General features: G+C 38.6%; 1 protein-coding gene across 1 annotated transcript in view; it reads right to left on the bottom strand.

Annotated features, from left to right (window-relative positions):
• Positions 1 to 1,156: 1,156 nt before the first annotated feature.
• LOC122790910 (carboxyl-terminal PDZ ligand of neuronal nitric oxide synthase protein-like) overlaps positions 1,157 to 19,311 on the bottom strand; it is a gene marked incomplete in the record, with an annotated part of 1,500,930 nt that continues 1,482,775 nt past the window's right edge. The window contains 2 exon segments of the mRNA XM_044058594.1: positions 1,157 to 6,756; positions 15,627 to 15,978. Coding sequence (XP_043914529.1) covers positions 6,186 to 6,756; positions 15,627 to 15,978 — 923 coding nt within the window.

Below are 19,311 nucleotides of genomic sequence, written 5' to 3'. Positions count from 1 at the left end.
TCTTGTGACATAGGGATTTATACCTTGTTTAGTGAGTTTATCTATAATTTCAGAGTGGGAGATGGTGTCAAAAGCCTTGGCGAGATCTAGATAGGCTGTGTGGACCACCTTACCCTCATCTACGGCTTTGGTGACTGCTTCAAAGAAGTCAATCAGGTTTAGGAGACATGAGCTGCCTTTTACAAACCTGAACTGGGTGGGGTCCAGAGTTTGGAGATTACCGATGTCTTTGCTTATAAGTTCCATGATGATACGTTCCATGGCCTTGCAGACCAGGCTCGTTAGGCTAATAGGCTAATATATATATATATATATATATATATATATATATATATATATAGATGGATACACACTCGCATACATGCGTACACCACCCCTTAGATTACACCAACTCAGAAGAAAGGGAAATGTATTTGTTCACTTTCTTCTGAGTTGCTGCTACCTTGGTAGTATATTTAGAGACTGGGGGTGTGGGGAAAGAACTTCCATACTGGGGACTGCAGGAGGTCAAGATGGTTGTTTGAGATGGTTTACTTTACTGGACCACAGTGGCCTAAAGAGCAGTGATAGGATCATCCACAGTTGCCTGTTACTATGGGTCCCTTGCACTACACTACCTGAAGGAGCACTGTAGAGAATGGGACGTGTCTGTTTTACAGCATCCTAGTATGAGGCCAGCTCAGATAAATGCATCCAGAGACAAGGTCTGGCGCTGCAGATTTATCTTTACTTACCGTTAACCCTGTGATGGTAAAAGAGTTTTTGAATAAATTATTGGACAATACTTGTAGACTACTGCATGTTGGAGTTATAAAATATCTGACTCTAGCAGACGTCAATATCTCATCTTAAGATTAGATCCACTATTTTCTCTTCTTGTTTAGTGTTTTATCGTACTGTATTTCATATAGTTATAAAACAGTTTTAGCCCATATTAGTCAAAATTCAAGTGCAAAAATAATAATTCAAAATATTACAGTCCTAGCAGAATGCCTAGATTTTGGGTAAATTCTAATTACAGAACTCTTTTGCCATGATTTCCTAACCAAGTTTTGCAAAAGGAATGTTACTAATTACAGAACCGCTGGTTATTTTGAATTAAAACACAGTAAAGATTTTATCTTGATCAAGCATCTTGCATGGCTCACAGTGAGCACAACTTGTTAAAATGTTTTTATTGTTCTTGTACATGTTACTGATTTACAGCTACATTAATCTACTAAACAAAGGAAGACATGTTACATACACCCACAGTTCAAGGATTCTATGTTTCAGTTTTCTGTACATAAAGATCAACCACAGTCAATGCTTGTTACACAAACACACGCACACTTTAAAATTGAAAATCAGTCTAATTACATCTCACTGTGAATATTAGAGTGAGAGGGTAATCAAACTAGCTTTGATATTGGTGACTTTATCAAACGTAAGGCAGGCAGCCTTCACTTTACCTAACCAACATGTCTGACAAAGTGCTATATGTAACTAAATTTGAGAAACTGAGCATTTAAAGCTGCAGTTTTTGCCATTTAAAACCCTATAAATAACTGCTAAAATAATCTTTCTGATTATTTTTCCTACTAAAACCTGTATCAGTTTTAAATGTTAGATGAGAGTTGAAAGTTATTTTCCACAAAGAATTCAGGAAGAAAAAAAAAACAGGCCAGAGTCAAGTTCACTATCAACTGCCTATGCAGGATATGCATACACTGTATAAAACACTGATAACATCTAACATGAATGCAAAACAAGAATCCAATTTTAGCATTTTGTCTTTCACTCTGAGTTGGAGAAGGATAAAGCACAATATTTTAAAAATGCCTTAAAGGTTTGTTCGTAGTATAAAAACAGAATATATACGTGGTGTGTAAGTTTGTCCGTAGTATAAAAACAGAATGTATAAGTGGTGTGTAAAAGTTAGAAAACAGATGCTGTTATATTCTAAAATTAAGAGTTGTAAGTCCTGTTCTAGGAGACTGATTTTGCTTATTTACAGTACAACAAACTGTACAATTCCAGTGGCAAATGTCAGAATATATGGCTCTGTCAATAAAAGAATCTTCACAAAATATAGTGTTCTTCTAAGAAAACATTTCAAATGGAAGTCAAACTTTAAACCACAAAATAAGCAAACTATTGTACTGTATTTTCAGCACAGGCTTTCCTCACATAATTATTAAATACAGAAAATTTAAGGGGAAGGGGGTTGTTAGGTCCTACCATCCATGGGATATCTTACTGCCTTCCCTTTGACTGTTGGTGTGATATAAAACTAATCTGATGGATTTTTTTTTAAAGCTGCATATCCCCTCTTTTTACCATATTAACACAGCCCATACCCAATATATTCACGCACATCTTCATTTACTGGCTCCCTTTTCCCCGATGACATTGAATGCACAAGGCTTAAGACAGCCCCTTACGTGCATGAAAAGTAGCCCTGATTTTCTGCACCACATGGACAACCTGTAGAGCACAATATTAATGACATTTGTATCCCATGCTCTCATTTACAATACAATCCATAGTTAGACACACTGTAGTAGGATTAGGTTATATGCAAACAATATGGCAGTGCCTGAAAATACTGCTCTGCCAAACCTCATGCAAAAGAATTACACATTACACAGTTGTGGTCTGTGACAGATTTTAGCTTGTGATTGTATACTGTACAGAAATAAGGGTACATGAAGACAAAAAGGGTGAAAAGACCTGAAAATACTTTCTTCTAGCAGTGAAAAAAAAACTGTGAAACTCGTACATTTGCTAAACATATATATATATATCAGTTGCAATTAAATAAAATCTGCAAAAGATTTTCATTTGTGATATTATATTGTATAATAATTCAAAGTTCATTAAGACAAAAGACAAGAAAAACAAACATGTTGATAAGTTTGTTCACCAGTGAATAACTGAATATTGTACATTTTCTGAATATATGTACCAGTTACAATGAACAAAACTTAATAGATTTCAGTTTGTACAGACATGTAGGATACACAAATAGAGATGAAAAGAAAAACAGACGTGTTGACAATTTTTTCTAACAGTGAATAACCCTGAAACTTATACAAGACAAAGAAATGCAGACACATTGATAGTTTACCCCATCAGTGAAAATTAGTGAAACTTGTACATTTTGAGCACATTTATCAGTTACAGTGAAACACAAAACTTGTATGACTATGAAAAACAATTTCTTTTCAAATTCATTAACAATTCATTCTATATTTATACAGCAAAACCATACAATCCTCAAAGCAAGTACATTAGGTAAATTTGAAAGTGACCAATTTTATGTAACAATCTAAATAGTACAATGTACATAGAATGCTTTAAAAATTAATATACATTAAAATAGTCATACAAAAGGTATTTCCCATAAACTAAAATCTGAAAATAGAATGAGGCCATATTTCATGTTCAATGTACATTGGTTGTATTACAAAAAAAATTATCTCAAACACTGATTTTACATTCAAGGCAAAATATTAAGTTGGGTCGTGAAAGGATCAAAGTATACTGAAATGCAAATACTTATTCAGCATGAGCATTATGTATGAACTACTAAATTTTAGGTCAAAGCTATCTGTTGTATCTTGCACTGTACTGGATCTCACCATGAAATCATTATTTATTTTTGCCTATTTAAGCTGAGTAAACACTCTAGTCGCCAGTTCCTCTTATAGAAGTGACCCTGAAGCACCAGTCATACAAAAAGACTTCACAGTAGCAAAGTATCTAAGTGGAGGCTGAGGGAATCAAACCTAGGCCTAAAGAGTGAAGTTCATTATCTAGCTTATAACCTAACCCTCTGAATTATACAGCCAGACAGGAGTATAATTTGGACCTCAGTTGATATACAATGCAAGCTGGATAACACCCATTTTATGACAAGTTACTACAAACTTGCATTCTTTCCTAACAGTTGGTCATTTTAATTGTATGCCATCTTAGTTAAAGATGAGCTGCATTTTATAGACTATCTGTGAAATAAATTTTGTTTGAGCGAGTATACATGATTTTAAGGTTCTCCACTGAGAGCAATGCAAACTTCAGAGTGCCCCTTTTGTTAAGCAGTCTAGAAAACATTTTCCTTCAGTAAACAAAAACTAATTTAGCTGCAGGGAATAGAAATCATGATTCTTAAGGTTAGTAACAGTCACCAGTCTGAAGTAATAAAATAAAACAAATCTAATAAATATAATCCATACATATTGTTTTGGTTGCTCCATTGACGAAGCTAATGATTGTCTCAGTTCATCGGAATCGCTCAGTGATGGGCAGTAAAGCCTATAATGTGCCAAGGCCTACAGGAATGTTGACATTTGCGTACTAGTGTTCCCATTGCAACAGTTAATTCCCTTTTGAACGCCGCTTCTCCATAACATTACCCACAGCCTCATTTTCTTCTCCTTAACATTACCCACAGCCCCATTTTCTTCTCCATAACATTACCCACAGCCCCATTTTCTTCTCCTTATTTCTACCACTTCTCTAATTCTTAACCTTAAGAAAAAAGCCACGCTCTTTTCAGAGTACATCTCATCACCTTGTTTATTCTTCCTTTGTAGTTCAACCAACCCATTACTCCATTTAAGGATACAAGTATCCACCAACCTGTTAATGTTTTCCACCTGCTCTACTTGCTAAACTCAGTTTCTGTATCCAGTCATGGACCTCCATTGCTTCCTGCTATTCAACATTACATACCAATAACCATATATAGCATTCAGAAAACTCTCAAAATTAACTGTAAATGGGGCACATGTCATCCTTCTTTTATAGCATTAGCTCTTCAAGCCTGCATATTGTCCTGCTTTCCTTGGCAGACACTTTTCTAAGATGGTAGTTTGCAATACCTTGACAGACTGCTGTGTGTTCTGTTATTGTCCAAATATAGATTTTTTTTATATAACTGCATTGTAATGCCACCCACTTTTAGTTAGACATTCTCTTTAAAACTATATGTGTTATATAAACTGTTATTCAATATCATCTGTAAAAAATCCCTAAAACAAAACTGATTATTTTTATGTTATGTTATTTTTGGCTCACATATTGCATTCTTTCACTAATGCTTGCATTATATGCTCAGTCTGATGGATTTTTTCCCCAGTGACATGAAAACAGCTGTTTTTAATTTTGCAGCACAAACAGCTGAGGGAGGACTGGTAATGTTCACAGCACCTGATACATGTATAAACAGGGGACTTTGTCATGCATATTATGAGCCATCCTGAGAATCAGAAGTCCCATTGTCTACAACAGCATAAGCAGTTCACTTAGTGGTTTCACATCATTTTGAAGTGCTCCAAGTTAGAGAGCAGTAACAACACCTACTCTAGTTTTACTTGCCTCGGAGCTATACAACCTGGCATAGTATTAGTTCAGGCCATCTAAAAGTACCTGGCCTCATCTATAATGACCTTTCTTTGAGGTGATATATCCTTAAAATCAGCTTCTGTCCTGGTGTTAACCACTCATGGATGAACAATTCAGGGACATTTACTTCACTAATGCATTAGTTATGAAACTGGTCATAGTATTGATACAACAGTACTCTCTCTCACTCAAGGTCACAGAGACTCGATGTGTCCACAGATAGACCTGTAAACACTGGAAGTGACACACCATGTTGTATGCTGTAGAAAACAGTCACATTTAAGATTAGTCATTTCACAAAGCATTTAAGACAGTAATTTCATTTTACTACCTAAATCTTACCCACTACTGAAATAACTTCAGTTTTGACACAGACTATAATGCATAAAAAAAAAAAAAGAAATTGTTTTAGTCTGTCCCAAGAGCAGCGCTTTCACTTTAGTCGTGTTTGCTGCATCAAAGAGATGATTAATATCAAAGAAACTTATCAGTTTGTCTTTAAATGTTGTTTCTTATCTTTCTGTGTCACACAGGACTTGTATGTCTAAGAATGGAATGCCTGCCGAGTCCATATTTCACAGTGTCATAACTTACATTCGCCTCACTAATAAAATGTGAGATTAACTTGATATTTAAACAAATTAAGTTACTTACAGAAATGTAACTAGCTTTTCAACAAATCTAAAATTATAGTTTGTTAAATGCTGAGTGAATGAGATATATAACTGATATAAACTGCCTGACAAACTTGTTCATTCATACAATTGTCCAAGAAAACATAATTGTTATTATTTTGTTTATTTTTCATTTTTGTCTTGATTAGTCAGGCTAAAATGTTTCTGCTTGGATGTTCTAGAATCTTCAGACTCATTGTCCAGCAACTCATCCTCAGAAAAGCTGATGTGTAGGCATGTTTCATTGGCTACAGAAGAAAATGGCAGAGTGCATTCAGTGGCAGGCGGGATATGGTCAGAGTCACCATTCCCAGCTTCTTTAGTAGTTGAAGCTACAGTTAAATTATCAAAGCTGCCACCTACTGAGTAGAAGGTTGCATTTAGTTCAGATGTATCTTCACTAGATGCAGTAAAAGCAGATTTCTCTGCAGAATAAAGTTCTATGCTCTCACAAGCAGGAAAGGAAGACTTTTTCTCTTCAGGACTTTCAGTGCCAGATTCAAATTCAGACACAGACAAGGTACAGGAAGTAATGTTGGTAAAGCTAGTGCTGTTGTGATTAAACAGGCTAATGTTAACCATATGCTCCACAGACCTGGATTCCATCTCCTTAAAACTCGGTGATAACATTCTGGTGGACCTTTTCCTATTCACAGGTGGTGGTGGATTCAACTTTGGAATGGATTGCTGGAACCTTTAAAAAGTAAGAATCAATAAATTTGCTATAAAATTAAATACAGTGCATATAATAATCTTGCATAACAGATTACTGCAGGTAATATTATTTACAAATATAATGATTTATCTTACTTTCAAAGAAATATTTGTATGTCATCAGATTATACACCCTTTGAAAATAAACTAAGATTGCGGACTATTCCAGTAGGACTAAAGGCCAATGTTGCAGTTAAAAAAGCATTAGCAGGAAAAAAAACAAACTACACAATAAGATGAACAATTTCAGGGGCAAATATGAGACTAAATACAAGGTTACTATAAATACTTGGTTAATAAATGATACCAAAACCAGCGATTATAGATTAGCAACCCATGTAGCAGACAGTAAAATAACTGCTTATATATAACAAGAGAAAGAAAAGAAATGTAAGAAATATTATTAATTAATTAGATAATATAAAAAGTTTCAAAGCCCCTGCTAATACAGCCAACAATGACTCCTATGTAGAAGAGTACACAAATGCCCTATATAGCCACTTAAACAAATGTATTGACACAGCTGTACCTGACAGGACTAAAACCAGGTCCTCCTGAAAAAACAAGCCACCCTGGTGGACTGTAAGTTTAAATAAGTAATAAAACAAAAGGAAAAAACTGATGTCTAAGAACAACAGGGAATTTACTCAGCAGAAGAAGATTACCCTCCACAGCTTGAACTAGCAAATCACATATCTTGTAAACTCCTCTAAGCCTAGTTATGGGACTAAATTAGCATCCCCAGCTAAAGACAACCATAAGGCATTCTTTAGCTACATCAAAACCTAAAAGGGAATACCCAACTGTGTACCAGAGTGGATCGTACCACTCACACTGAACCTGAGGAAATCGCCAACCTGCTAGCTGAGAGATTTGATAATAACTTCATCCCCCTATCCCCATAAGCCATACCCGAAAGCATTCCTGACACCAGAGTATCAACATAGAACAGGTCATACAAGCACACTCCAGCACCAAAAACACAGCCTCTATGGGACCAGAAACATTCCAGGCTGCTTTATAAACAATCTAAAACAAGACCTAGTGGAACCATTTGTCACTCTCTAACCATAGCCTGAGCACTGGCTTTGTTCTGGCAGAGAGGAAACCAGCAACAGTAACCCCTTGCACAAAGGGGGTTACTCAACTAACCCAGGAAACTATTGACTCATATGTCTAACCAGGTTTACTATCAAAATGTCGATCACCCCTTGCCGACACCACTAACATGAACTCCGAACTGTGACTGTTGATAATGTTGAACACCGATATTCTGAAATGCAAAATCTCGCCCCCCTTTTGACCCATGGTAGCACTTGTTTTGTGGTGTGGAGAGGTCGGAAATGTCGATGTTCGGTGTTTTTCTGCTATTTTGAGGAATCGGCATTACGGCTTTCGCATAAAGGAGTCGACAGTATGTACATTTGACGATGGGTGATCGACATTTCGATAGTAAACCATCTAACCGTCCTTATCTTAAAGGCTATGGGAAGAATCATCATGGACTTTTATCAACAAGGACACAGGCAACCTTCAAACTCTTGACCCGACCCAGTTTGGTTTCGTCAAAGGTAGATCTTGCTTCTTAAACCTGGTGGACTTCTTTGAGAATGTCACCAAAGCCCTGGTTGAGGGCAAAGCAGTACATACCACCTATCTTGATTTAGCCAAGGCCTCTGGCTCAGGGATCACTGAGAAAGTATTGACGACTATTATTTTTTTATAGATAAAACAGCTTCTCCTATAAGGCCTGCAAAATAAATCCATTCTCTTTTCTGAGGTCCTGAGAAAATCTGGGGGCTGGTTTTCTGCAATAATGTTTGGAATGAAAGAGGGGTTAATGCAGACAGTCACCCTATCTCTGTGAAACATCAGATATAGTTCTTTGCATACCAGAGCCTGGAGTTCCAAAACTCCCATCTCAGGTAATGACAATAAAGAATGCAGTTTTCCAGGTCATAAATTTTAAGTGTATTATAGCAGGTGGTTCAAAAGGTGCTAAGTTAACTGTTTCTATTCAAAATTCAACTCCCAGGCATGAGCCATGTTTCTCCTGGGAGGACTAAGACAAAGAATGCCCCTGAAGAATTGAATGACCGATATCTGGATGCCAGTTATGTCCAATGCACTCATTGTGTGAGACTAATTAATTATAAGCTGTCTGAAGGGTTTGCCCCCCCCCACTTTTAATAATTGCTACATTCACCATTTCAGCTCCCTCCTTACACTGGGTAAAAACAGCATGGTGACATCCAGGAACTGATGCTCTGTTCTCAAGTATATTTTAGAAACTATTGTAATTTCCTGAAATGTAATCCTGCCAAGGAAATATCCAAATGGTGGCATTGAGTTTTGTATGGTCAGGAAATGTATTGCCATTATGACTGACTTTTCTGTCATGTCCTGAAAAAAGGGGACCCAGTTTCTTTTGTTATAGGGTAAGCTTTGTTTGCAACGATGACCATTAGAACACCCAACAACATTTCTGTCTAGGAATAAGTTGAACTTTTGTTTAATGAGGGAGAAGCCTAGCTTGTTGAGAAAACCCAACACATTCTTTAGTGATCTCTGCATCTCCATCTGAGTCTGCACCTATATCAGGTAATTGAACTAGTATATGTAAACAAGGATACCCTTGATCCTGCTGTGTGATAACTTTGAGACCAAACATTTTGTAAATATTTTGGGTGTGGTAGTTGAACCAGAGAGCATGTAAGCAAATAAGAAGTGATGACTCCTCATCAGAAACCTCAGACACTACCTGTACCCCCTTTGAAAATGGAGGTATGAAAAAGGCATTTTTGAGTTAGTGTTTCAGGGAGAGCCTGCGGGCCAAGAAATGTTAGTAGACCTTCACAGCTAACATCTTGAACTTTGGAATTTTCAGAAATGAGTTAGTCTTCACAAGTCTAACATAGATCTCCCAGACCTATCACTTCTGGGTGTGAGGAACAATCTTGATTAGAACTCTTCCGCCTCCTGCCCAGACAGGGGAGGCTCTGTACTTCACTTTAACATATCTGATATGAGTGAGCCAGCAATGTGTTTTTAGTCTTTTGGAACTGGCAACAGACCTCTTTTGCATGGCCTTGGAGGAAAATGAAATATGTAACCTCTGAAGGCAATCTGAAGAACCCACAAGTCTGTTGTCACATCTGATCAATGCTGGTAGCAGAAAGCCAATCAGCTTCTAGTCATGACATAATATAAGGGAGGGATAGAGCAGGTATAGGGATGGGGTTTTGAGAGTCGGGAAGAAGGGAGGAAAGGCTTCTAGAGAAACAGCTGTTGCCTGCTGGGGCACCCAGAAGGCTTCACCATACCTCAAAATCCTCTTAACAAAAGAGATCTGGACAAAGCATAATGGGGGGACAAAGGCCAACAAATAGGTACATATTTTAAATATTGCTTTTATAAACTTAGAAAGTTGCTAGAATAACAGGTTTTATGTTAGCATACATTTTATGAAGGATATAAAGTCGAAACTCAAATGTGTGTCATTATTTAGGGACTTAAGTCCTCTGTGATTTGCCACAAAAGCACAAATTTTATTAGGAGCAGATCAAAATATGATGTAAAAATCTGGGCATTCTGTGAAAATCTGGACAGTTGAGAAGTATGGGCTTCACCTCTATCTTTTTGCTGACATTTTCTTACCCTTCAGCTGTTTACCTCTGCCCTATTTCTGGGAGAAAGAGCCTTGCTAAAAGGGTTCTGTTGCATTTTACAATGAACTGGTAAAACATACTTCATCAAGTTATTCCTTTTGTCCTCTAATATTTTGAAAATGTTGTAGAAAGGGGATCCATAGGGCAACTTCTTATGTAAGGAGGCATTAAGGAGTTGTCCTTCACATCCTCAGACATGGACTGAGTCCTCAACAAAGAATGTATCTTGACGACTCACCCCATAGGAGTAGCCCATCCACAGCATCATACTTACATTTTACTGCAGTTTCCCATCAGTAAAGCAGACTGGACCTGGTTGAGGATAGATGCCCTTAGGGTTTCTTCCTCCCCAACCTTCCTATAGTAATTTGAGGACATGTTTATGGTATTTCAAAATGTGGGTCAATTAATTCAAAGCAATAAAGGTTGGGATAGCTGAAGTATGCACATCTTCCCCAAATCTGTCAAGCACTGTGCTTCAATTTGCTTTCTCTGTCACTGAGAAAAGTACTTTGGGTAGCAGCCAATCATTTTCCTTTAGCAGACTCCAGTGACACTGTCTCTATGTCTGCTTGTGACAGTTTTGTACAAAATCCTATGAGGGTCCTGCACCCTATAAAAGCAACTAGGCCTTGGGAATTTTTCTCTATGCAAGTAGCTTCAAAGACTCCCAAGATGGCTTCTTGGACTTGAGGAATAACTTATGGTCTTATTCTGGGAAAGTCAAAGTATCTATTCTGGGAGGCAGCTGCCTCATGAGATTATCAGTAGAAATGTTCCCTCATGACAACAACAGCATCATTGAACGACAAGTCATCTCCTTGGTAAGGGGGAGGACATCTGTGAATTGTAGTCCATGTCTTCTGCCTTCCGAAAGTTACAGGAGTCAAGAGTCACTTACAATGGAGATTTTCCTCTTCCTTTTGGTTGGAGGGACTTCAGATACAGAGGGCTGTTCCTGATCAAGCTGAAGGCTGCTCAAAAAATGAAAGTAGTCCTGAAGTAATATAGGCCAACCTTTGCAGAGATGCTCACTGGGGCTAATGACAAAAGACCCAATAAGAAGCAACTGTTTTAGACTTGCCATGGGTTGAGCCTCAGGGGTCTGGGTCTTGAAAGGGTAGATGGCCACCAGGGATTTTAGGAACCCAAGGGAAGACATCCATTTTTTTCAATTTCTTGTGAATAAGGATCTTCTCTTCAGCAAAAAACACATGGGGAATCTGCCATCCTCTTCTTTCATAATTAAGAGGTATCCCACCGTGAGTGCCAGGCTGACATCTTAGCTAGGCTGCTGAGTCTGTGTTTTGAGCTGGTGGTAATTACTAGGGGCTGAAGGCAGGCCAGACTCTGAAGATATTCACTAGAGGAGTTATCTGTAACAGGCTTCAGGGATGTGGGATACACAAGTGTCTTTTTAAAGCTGATGCCATTGAACTTGGAAGCTTCAGGTGAACTGTCAAGGTTAAGGGACTCCAACTTTGGGAATCACTTCTCCTGTGTGTTTTTTTTTTTAAAGGAACATTCATACTACACTGTAGCTGCAGCTCCACAGATATGGCTGATTAACCTAAGGGCAACACAAAAATCTGTTTTTGTCAGGTACACCTAATGGGTGTCCTGTTTTCTTTTCAAATGAAAGCCTTGACAAATCTGAGAAATTTGAGCACTATGTTTTAGGACTAGGCAGTAAGCACAGTGATGGTGCTAATCTTTGTGAAAAATCTGATGCCTGTAGGCACACCTGTTAGTTTTTTCTAAGACAGGCATACCATATACCTCTGTGCATGGTGCTCATTCCCCAGATGTCTGTTAAAGCATAAACATGAAAACCAAACAAAACAATAATTAGAGATATGTGGAGAGAAAAAGGCTCCCTAATAGGACACTTATCTGCTACAACTCCTTTTGTCCAAGTCCTGGACCAATGGCAGACAACACACCCCTCTCTTGATGCAATTATCAATGTGGCAAGAAAACTAAAGATAGCGCAGGTGAATACCATCTATATGCCAGGATGTGAAAACATCTGATGAACAGTAATATGACCTCAATAATGTGGGAAGGGTGCTTAATTATGACAGGCCATGTGTCAGAAGCAGACTGTTCCTAATGCTATGACTACAATAATGATCCACTTGAACATCTACCTTTTATTCTTCTATCTTCTACTACAAAGCAAAAACAGGACTGCTCACAGCATCCTCTTCTAACGTATGGGATATTACTTGCATCTGTAAAGTAAATACCAGCCACTTTAGGAAAAATAACACTATAATATATGTAGGACTGTATACTTAGAAGACTATGATGATTGTCTGTGTGTGTGTGCGCGCATATCACACACACACTTTCAATCACCAGTTTAATCCTTTTTTAGGGTGAAGGGAACTTGGAGACTACCCTGCACTCAAAGGCCATCCAGGCTGGCAAAATGATGCTGGAAAAATCAGCAGAACATCACAGGACACACACACCCTCAAACATGCCATGCACAGCCCTAGACAATTTGAAAAATTTCTAATTCACCGACAGCATGTCTTTGAGATGCAAGAGAAAACTGAAGCACAGTCAGAACCCATGCAAATATATAGGAAGTACATGAAGATACTGCACAGGAAGGCACATCAGCTAAGAACTGAAATGGAGAGTGAAGGAGTGTGATGCAGCAATGTTCATAGGTTCATAGGTTCATACTAGGCTATCTGCCCTAGGGCATTTATAAGCCTAGCCAGAGTGTGTGTGGCTTTCACCACCCCTTAGGATGAGAATACTATACCCATTAGTTTGCTGTTCCTCTGTCCAGCAGTGATACAGAGATGATTCCCGGGGTAAACCTACGATCTCCCATCCACTCGTCAAGATTTCTCTTGAACAGAGTCAGTGAGGGGCTCTGCCTCACATGGACTGGGATTCTGTTCCATAGTGTAGGGAGTCTCTGGGTGATGAATCTGTCCCTCCAGCACGTCCTATTTATATCCGTGTTGAGGTTTAAGTCTCTTGCTCTCGTGGCTCTGGTGGATTTGGATTTTGGATTTTTTGAGGTGGAGCATGTCCATTAATTCCGGGTTGGACATGGCCTTGTATGTCAGGCACAGATCACCTCTGAGCAGACGGTATGCGACTGAATAGAGCTGGAGTTTCTTCAGTCGGGCATCTTGACGTATGTTTGAGCCCCTTTATCCTTTTGGTGAGGAACTTTTGGGGTCTTTCCAACTGCTGCAGGTGTCGGGTAAGGTACATTCCGAATGGGGCGTTGTACTCAATCATTGGTCTGATAAGTGAAGAGTACAGGGGTACAATGACCTCTCCTGATCTGGATGTGAATCCCTTCATGATCAGGTGGGCAATGTAGAAGGTCTTCCTAACCACTTTGGCAATGTGAGTGTCAAAAGAGAGGTTACTGTCAACTTGGGTCCCCAGGTCCCTGATAACTTCTTCCGTGTTTAATGGATTACCACCTATGTGGTAATTAGGGGTTACCTTGTTTTTCCCAAAGGGTATGACTACACATTTTTTGGCATTTAGCTTAAGGCCATGGCTCTGGCACCAGTTATCCATTTCTATGAGACCTTTCTGGAGGATGTCTGTGTCTGATGGAGTGTCAGTTATGGTGCCCAGTTTGCAGTCATCTGCAAATTTTGTCAGCCACAATCCCCCCATGTTTGCCTGCACTTCAGAAAAATAAATGCCGAACAAGAGGGGGCCCAGGACTGAGCCCTGTGGGACACCGCTCGTGACCGGCTTAGAGTCTGACATGGCACCAGCAACTCTAACCCTTGTGTTCTGTCCTTGAGCCAGTTTGCAACCCATCTTGTGACATATGGGTTTACATCTAAGCTGGTGAGCTTTTCTATGATGCCCGAGTGGGGTATTGTGTCGAATGCTTTTGCTAGGTCAAGGTAGGCTGTGTGAACTGCCTTACCCTCATCAATGGCCTTAGTGACTGTTTCGAAAAAGTCGACCAAGTTCAAGAGGCAGGATCTGCCCTTGACAAAGCCAAATTGGGTAGGATCCAGTGTCTGTAGGTCCCCAATGTCTTTATTTATGAGTTTATTTATTTATAAGTATGACAAACAAGCACCATATGGCAGCAGTGCTAACTGCTGCTCCACTGTGGCACCGTAAGCCAGCAGTGCTAACTGCTGCTCCACTGTGGCACCGTAAGCCAGCAGTGCTAACTGCTGCTCCACTGTGGCACCATAAGCCAGCAGTGCTAACTGCTGCTCCACTGTGGCACCGTAAGCCAGCAGTGCTAACTGCTGCTCCACTGTGGCACCGTAAGCCAGCAGTGCTAACTGCTGCTCCACTATGGCACCGTAAGCCAGCAGTGCTAACTGTTGCTCCACTGTGACACCGTAAGCCAGCAGTGCTAACTGCTGCTTCACTGTGGCACCGTAAGCCAGCAGTGCTAACTGCTGCTCCACTGTGGCACCGTAAGCCAGCAGTGCTAACTGCTGCTCCACTGTGGCACCGTAAGCCAGCAGTGCTAACTGCTGCTCCACTGTGGCACCGTAAGCCAGCAGTGCTAACTGCTGCTCCACTGTGGCACCGTAAGCCAGCAGTGCTAACTGCTGCTCCACTGTGGCACCGTAAGCCAGCAGTGCTAACTGCTGCTCCATTGTGGCACCATAAGCCAGCAGTGCTAACTGCTGCTCCACTGTGGCACCGTAAGCCAGCAGTGCTAACTGTTGCTCCACTGTGGCACTCTGAAAACCTATGTTAAGGCAAAATTATTTATCTTAGTATCTTAATATATGCTAAAAAGCGTTAATATTTGTAGACATCTCTGTACTGTACTTGATGTAGCTGATGCATGTCAACACTGTTAGATTCTGTCATGAATCCACAACTAATGTACCAGGTACTAAGTATGTATATCACCCGCCGCAGCTCACTGTTTATGTGTATGTAGATAATCTATGCATACCTAAAATTACTGGTAATGTTTCTCTGTCTGTCATGGTGGGTCACCTCTGTAAATGGTCTCTCTACCGGGGGGGGGGGGTAACCCCATCAACAAGACATACATAATCAATCAGAAGTAAATATGTAAATAAATACATTTAAATGACTGAATGTTTGCACTGTTTAAATGAAACAGAGTAAATAAAAAAAATCTAATATCCGATTGTAATAAAGCAAATCACTGATTTTTAGGTAAACTGTATTAAACATTTACCTTTCATTTTCTAGACTGTGACTCATACAGTCTCTCTTCTTTAAACCAGGTCCATCAGCTTTGATCTTATCCTTGGATTCAGAACCTTCAACACTTCTATTGAGTCTGTCTTTTTCTTTTAAACGCTCTTCTCCATTTAGATTTGGGCATCCACTTCTCTTGTCCATGTTAACGAAGTTCAAGTAAGATTCACTACTCTGTAATGTCCCACAGAGTTGTGATGCCGAGGGGCTGGAAGCTGAATCTGCTGGTGTAGATGTGGATGGAAGACTTGCTGCTACACTGTAGCGATTTGTCAGGTTCAGTGTCAGCGACTTAGCAGATACCGAACTATGTTGTGATGGCTTAATAGCTATGCATGAGAGAGACAAATTGGGAATTAAGGAGCTTATAACTAAAATACTCACAGAAATAACCTGGCAAATTCTGTCATTTTATCATCTCTAAGTATATGTAAAGCCGTAATCCACAGAAATAGTTAAAGTGCTGCATACATTTTAAAAGATTAATGTTACATATCTGTGCTCTTCTTCATATTAATGTAATGTTGTAGAGTCTATAAAGGCATGCCAATCTGTGCCAATGGATTTATCATGCAATTATGTATATTAAAAAGATCCAATCCAAAGTAATCTTTTTAAAACACCTTTATTAAATTATCATTTGTGACAGAAAAACTTACACTTCTATAAAAGTAATCAAACCATATTAAGAAGTTCACATTTACAAACATTACAAGATATATAATACATGTGATGTATAATCTAAGTAACATTACATTATTCAGTTCCTGACTTCTCTTAAACCACATTCCTCCACCAAAACATTTTCTGCATGTATTGTTCCCACAATTTCCATTTTTTCTATATAATTTACTCACAACCTTTTCTGAAGATCCCATTTCCTATTTTTTCTCTGTTACAAATTTCAAAACTTCAAGTACAATTGGTTTAGATTGTGATTTCCATTCCCTAGTAAATTGGTTTGTTGGTGGCCACCAGAATTAAATGTATAAGGCCTTTCAAGTGTTAAGGCAATTCAGATCCTGTATCCCAGCTAAAAAAAAAAAAAAATGTCCTTACACTCATCTGCTCACCCAGTATTCCTGAGACAGTACTCTGTAGGGAATTTTTAAAGTGTGCCAACTCCTTACACTTCAGTTTATATGTTTTCAGTTACCTCTTTCTTCCGCATCACACCTCCAACATTTGCCATTTACCTGAGGAAAAATTTTTCAAAGACTGCTTGGAGTATAAGTACCTATGCAAACGCTTCCAGACAAAAGTCCTAAATCTTCTAGACTTTGATGCATATTTGGGAGCCCTACAACATGTCCTCCCTTTGTTTATTTGTAAACTGCATATCCAATCTCTCTTCCCAATCTTTTCTGACCTCTGTTGACTAATTCCTATAGTTAATGCTCAATATTTTATATGTTCTACTAATTATCCCTTTTTAACAACAGCTTCTGTTCTATATTCAGTTAAAAACTCAACCAGTGTGGCTCTTTCATTCAGAATTCGCCTTACCCTTTTCTCTTTGTCTATATTCTGATATCAGTCCTTGCTAGGGAAGGCAATCACTAGTCTGCAATACAAATGTCGCTTTGGCCTCTTCCAAATCTATTACCTTTCCTTCTCTAATGATTTGTTCCCAGTACCTTAGTTCCTTTGCCAGCTTCCTCCCCTAAATTCCCGCTCCCTCTTATCTATTCTCTGCACCCATAATTGCAGTCATCCCTATCAGCAGAATTTCCTTTCTCCATTCCCATGTTGGCTTAGTTCTTAGTATACTTTCAGCTACTTTATGAATATAATATTCTGTATAGCTGTTACTCTCCTTAAAGATCTGCATCCAAAATTCCATTTTTTCCTTATTTCTTGAATTACCCCTCCCCCCTTCATCATCCCTTTCCACTCTGAAATGTAGCTTTCTGCTTGTGTTATGTACAACAGCCTTAACTGTGCAGTTCTGAAATATCCCTTCAAATCAGCTAATCCTAAACCTCCTTGCTCATTTGAGAGGATCAACTTATCCCGCTTAACTCTTGCCCTGTTCCCTCCCAAATAAAATCCTTCATTTCTTTATTACTGATCACAACTTCCCCTCTGGTTGATAAAATATGCCTGACCTGTGTATAAAACTGAAGGGACTACAAACATATCTACTCCTTGTATCTTGCAATACATAGGCAAGACCTCCCAGTTTCTCAGGTTTTGTATTATCTTTTTAGTCTCTTCCCACATATCCTTAGCTGCTATAACAGAATCCTTTTTAATCCATACTCCTAAATACTTCATTTTATCATGTTCTCATAAATATGGGTATTGCTGGACCAATTCATGTACGGATACATAGTTTATAGCTATAGCCTTTGTTTTATCTTCATTAATTCTATAACCTAAAAAATGGAACTGCTCAGACTATTCCACAACACTGAGATGTTCTTTTCTGGTTCCATCAGCTAAAAATATCATCTGCAAATAATACCATCTTTTCTTAAACACCATGCCAATTATATTATTGAATTTCTGAGTCTGTTATTTTCTTTACCAGTGGATCTAAATATAACACAAATAATGAAGGGGAAAGAGGACACCCTTGCCTGGTTCCTCAGTTCAAAGACAACTTATTAGAGATGAACCAGCCTACTTTAATTTCTGCCTCCGATCCCTCATATATCCTTCTAATTAACCTTATAATTGTATCAAGAAATGCAAATATTTCTATTTCCCTACTCGTAAAATTGCAGTGTATTCTGTTGAATGCTTTCTCTGCATCAAGACCCACCAATAACAGTGAAATCAAAACAATCTTTAAGCAATCCTCTGGATGTTAACAATTCATCTTGTCAATATGGCCCTAAATAGATAGTTTACCCAGCCAACAAGTACTGAGACTTGCTAAGATGCTACTTTGTACTATCCACATTCCTCCACTATCTTCCCAAGTTATGTGACCAAACTCAAACTCCTTGTTCACAGATCTGTTTTCATTCTACTGGTAATATAAACCTCATCTAGCTTGGTGAGTCCAAACAGCATGCAAACAGGGGTACTTTCCTGTATATCATCAGTGTTATACTACAGTTTTCTTTATTTAAACATCTTTATGAAAATATTTTAAATAATTTTTGCACTAATTTAAAAAGTTCAATTTGATTGTTATATGGCTTCATAAAGTTTCTTGTAAAAAATGTAAGCTCCTCTGATACACAATATATTAAAGAATGTCTTAGGCTGGAGTCAGAGATACTAGCAACTTGAAAATTCTTAGAACTTGGTACACATTGTCTAACATTAAGCAAATTAGAGGGAAAATCATCAGCAAGATTAATGCCCATTGCAAACAGTACCTTCTTTTGATCTAAAGATAATTTTCTTGCCTGTCTCACCATAAAATCATATCTTTGGCATTTTTGCCCAAAGGACTGCATCTCACGTTAAATTTGCTTCGCATCTGTCCTGTTAACACATTTTTCAACAAGTTACACAATGAATTTTGAAGTTCAAGAAATGTAACTTGAAAAAGTATGAAAGCGCATGAAAATTGTTTTTGCAGATAGCCAAGCCCACCCCCTTGCACCTCTATGTGGGTGTCTTGACCCTCACACCCTCCTTATATATACCAATTTTACAGCCATTGTAGACACACACAGTTCTCATCACAACCGTAAGAGTTTAAT

This window comes from Protopterus annectens, chromosome 16.part0, assembly GCF_019279795.1.
Source record: "Protopterus annectens isolate FY-2018-M chromosome 16.part0, PAN1.0, whole genome shotgun sequence".
NCBI classification, from domain to species: Eukaryota; Metazoa; Chordata; order Ceratodontiformes; family Protopteridae; genus Protopterus; species Protopterus annectens.
Note: the sequence above shows the minus strand (reverse complement) of the source record. Positions and strands in the feature narration are given on the sequence as shown.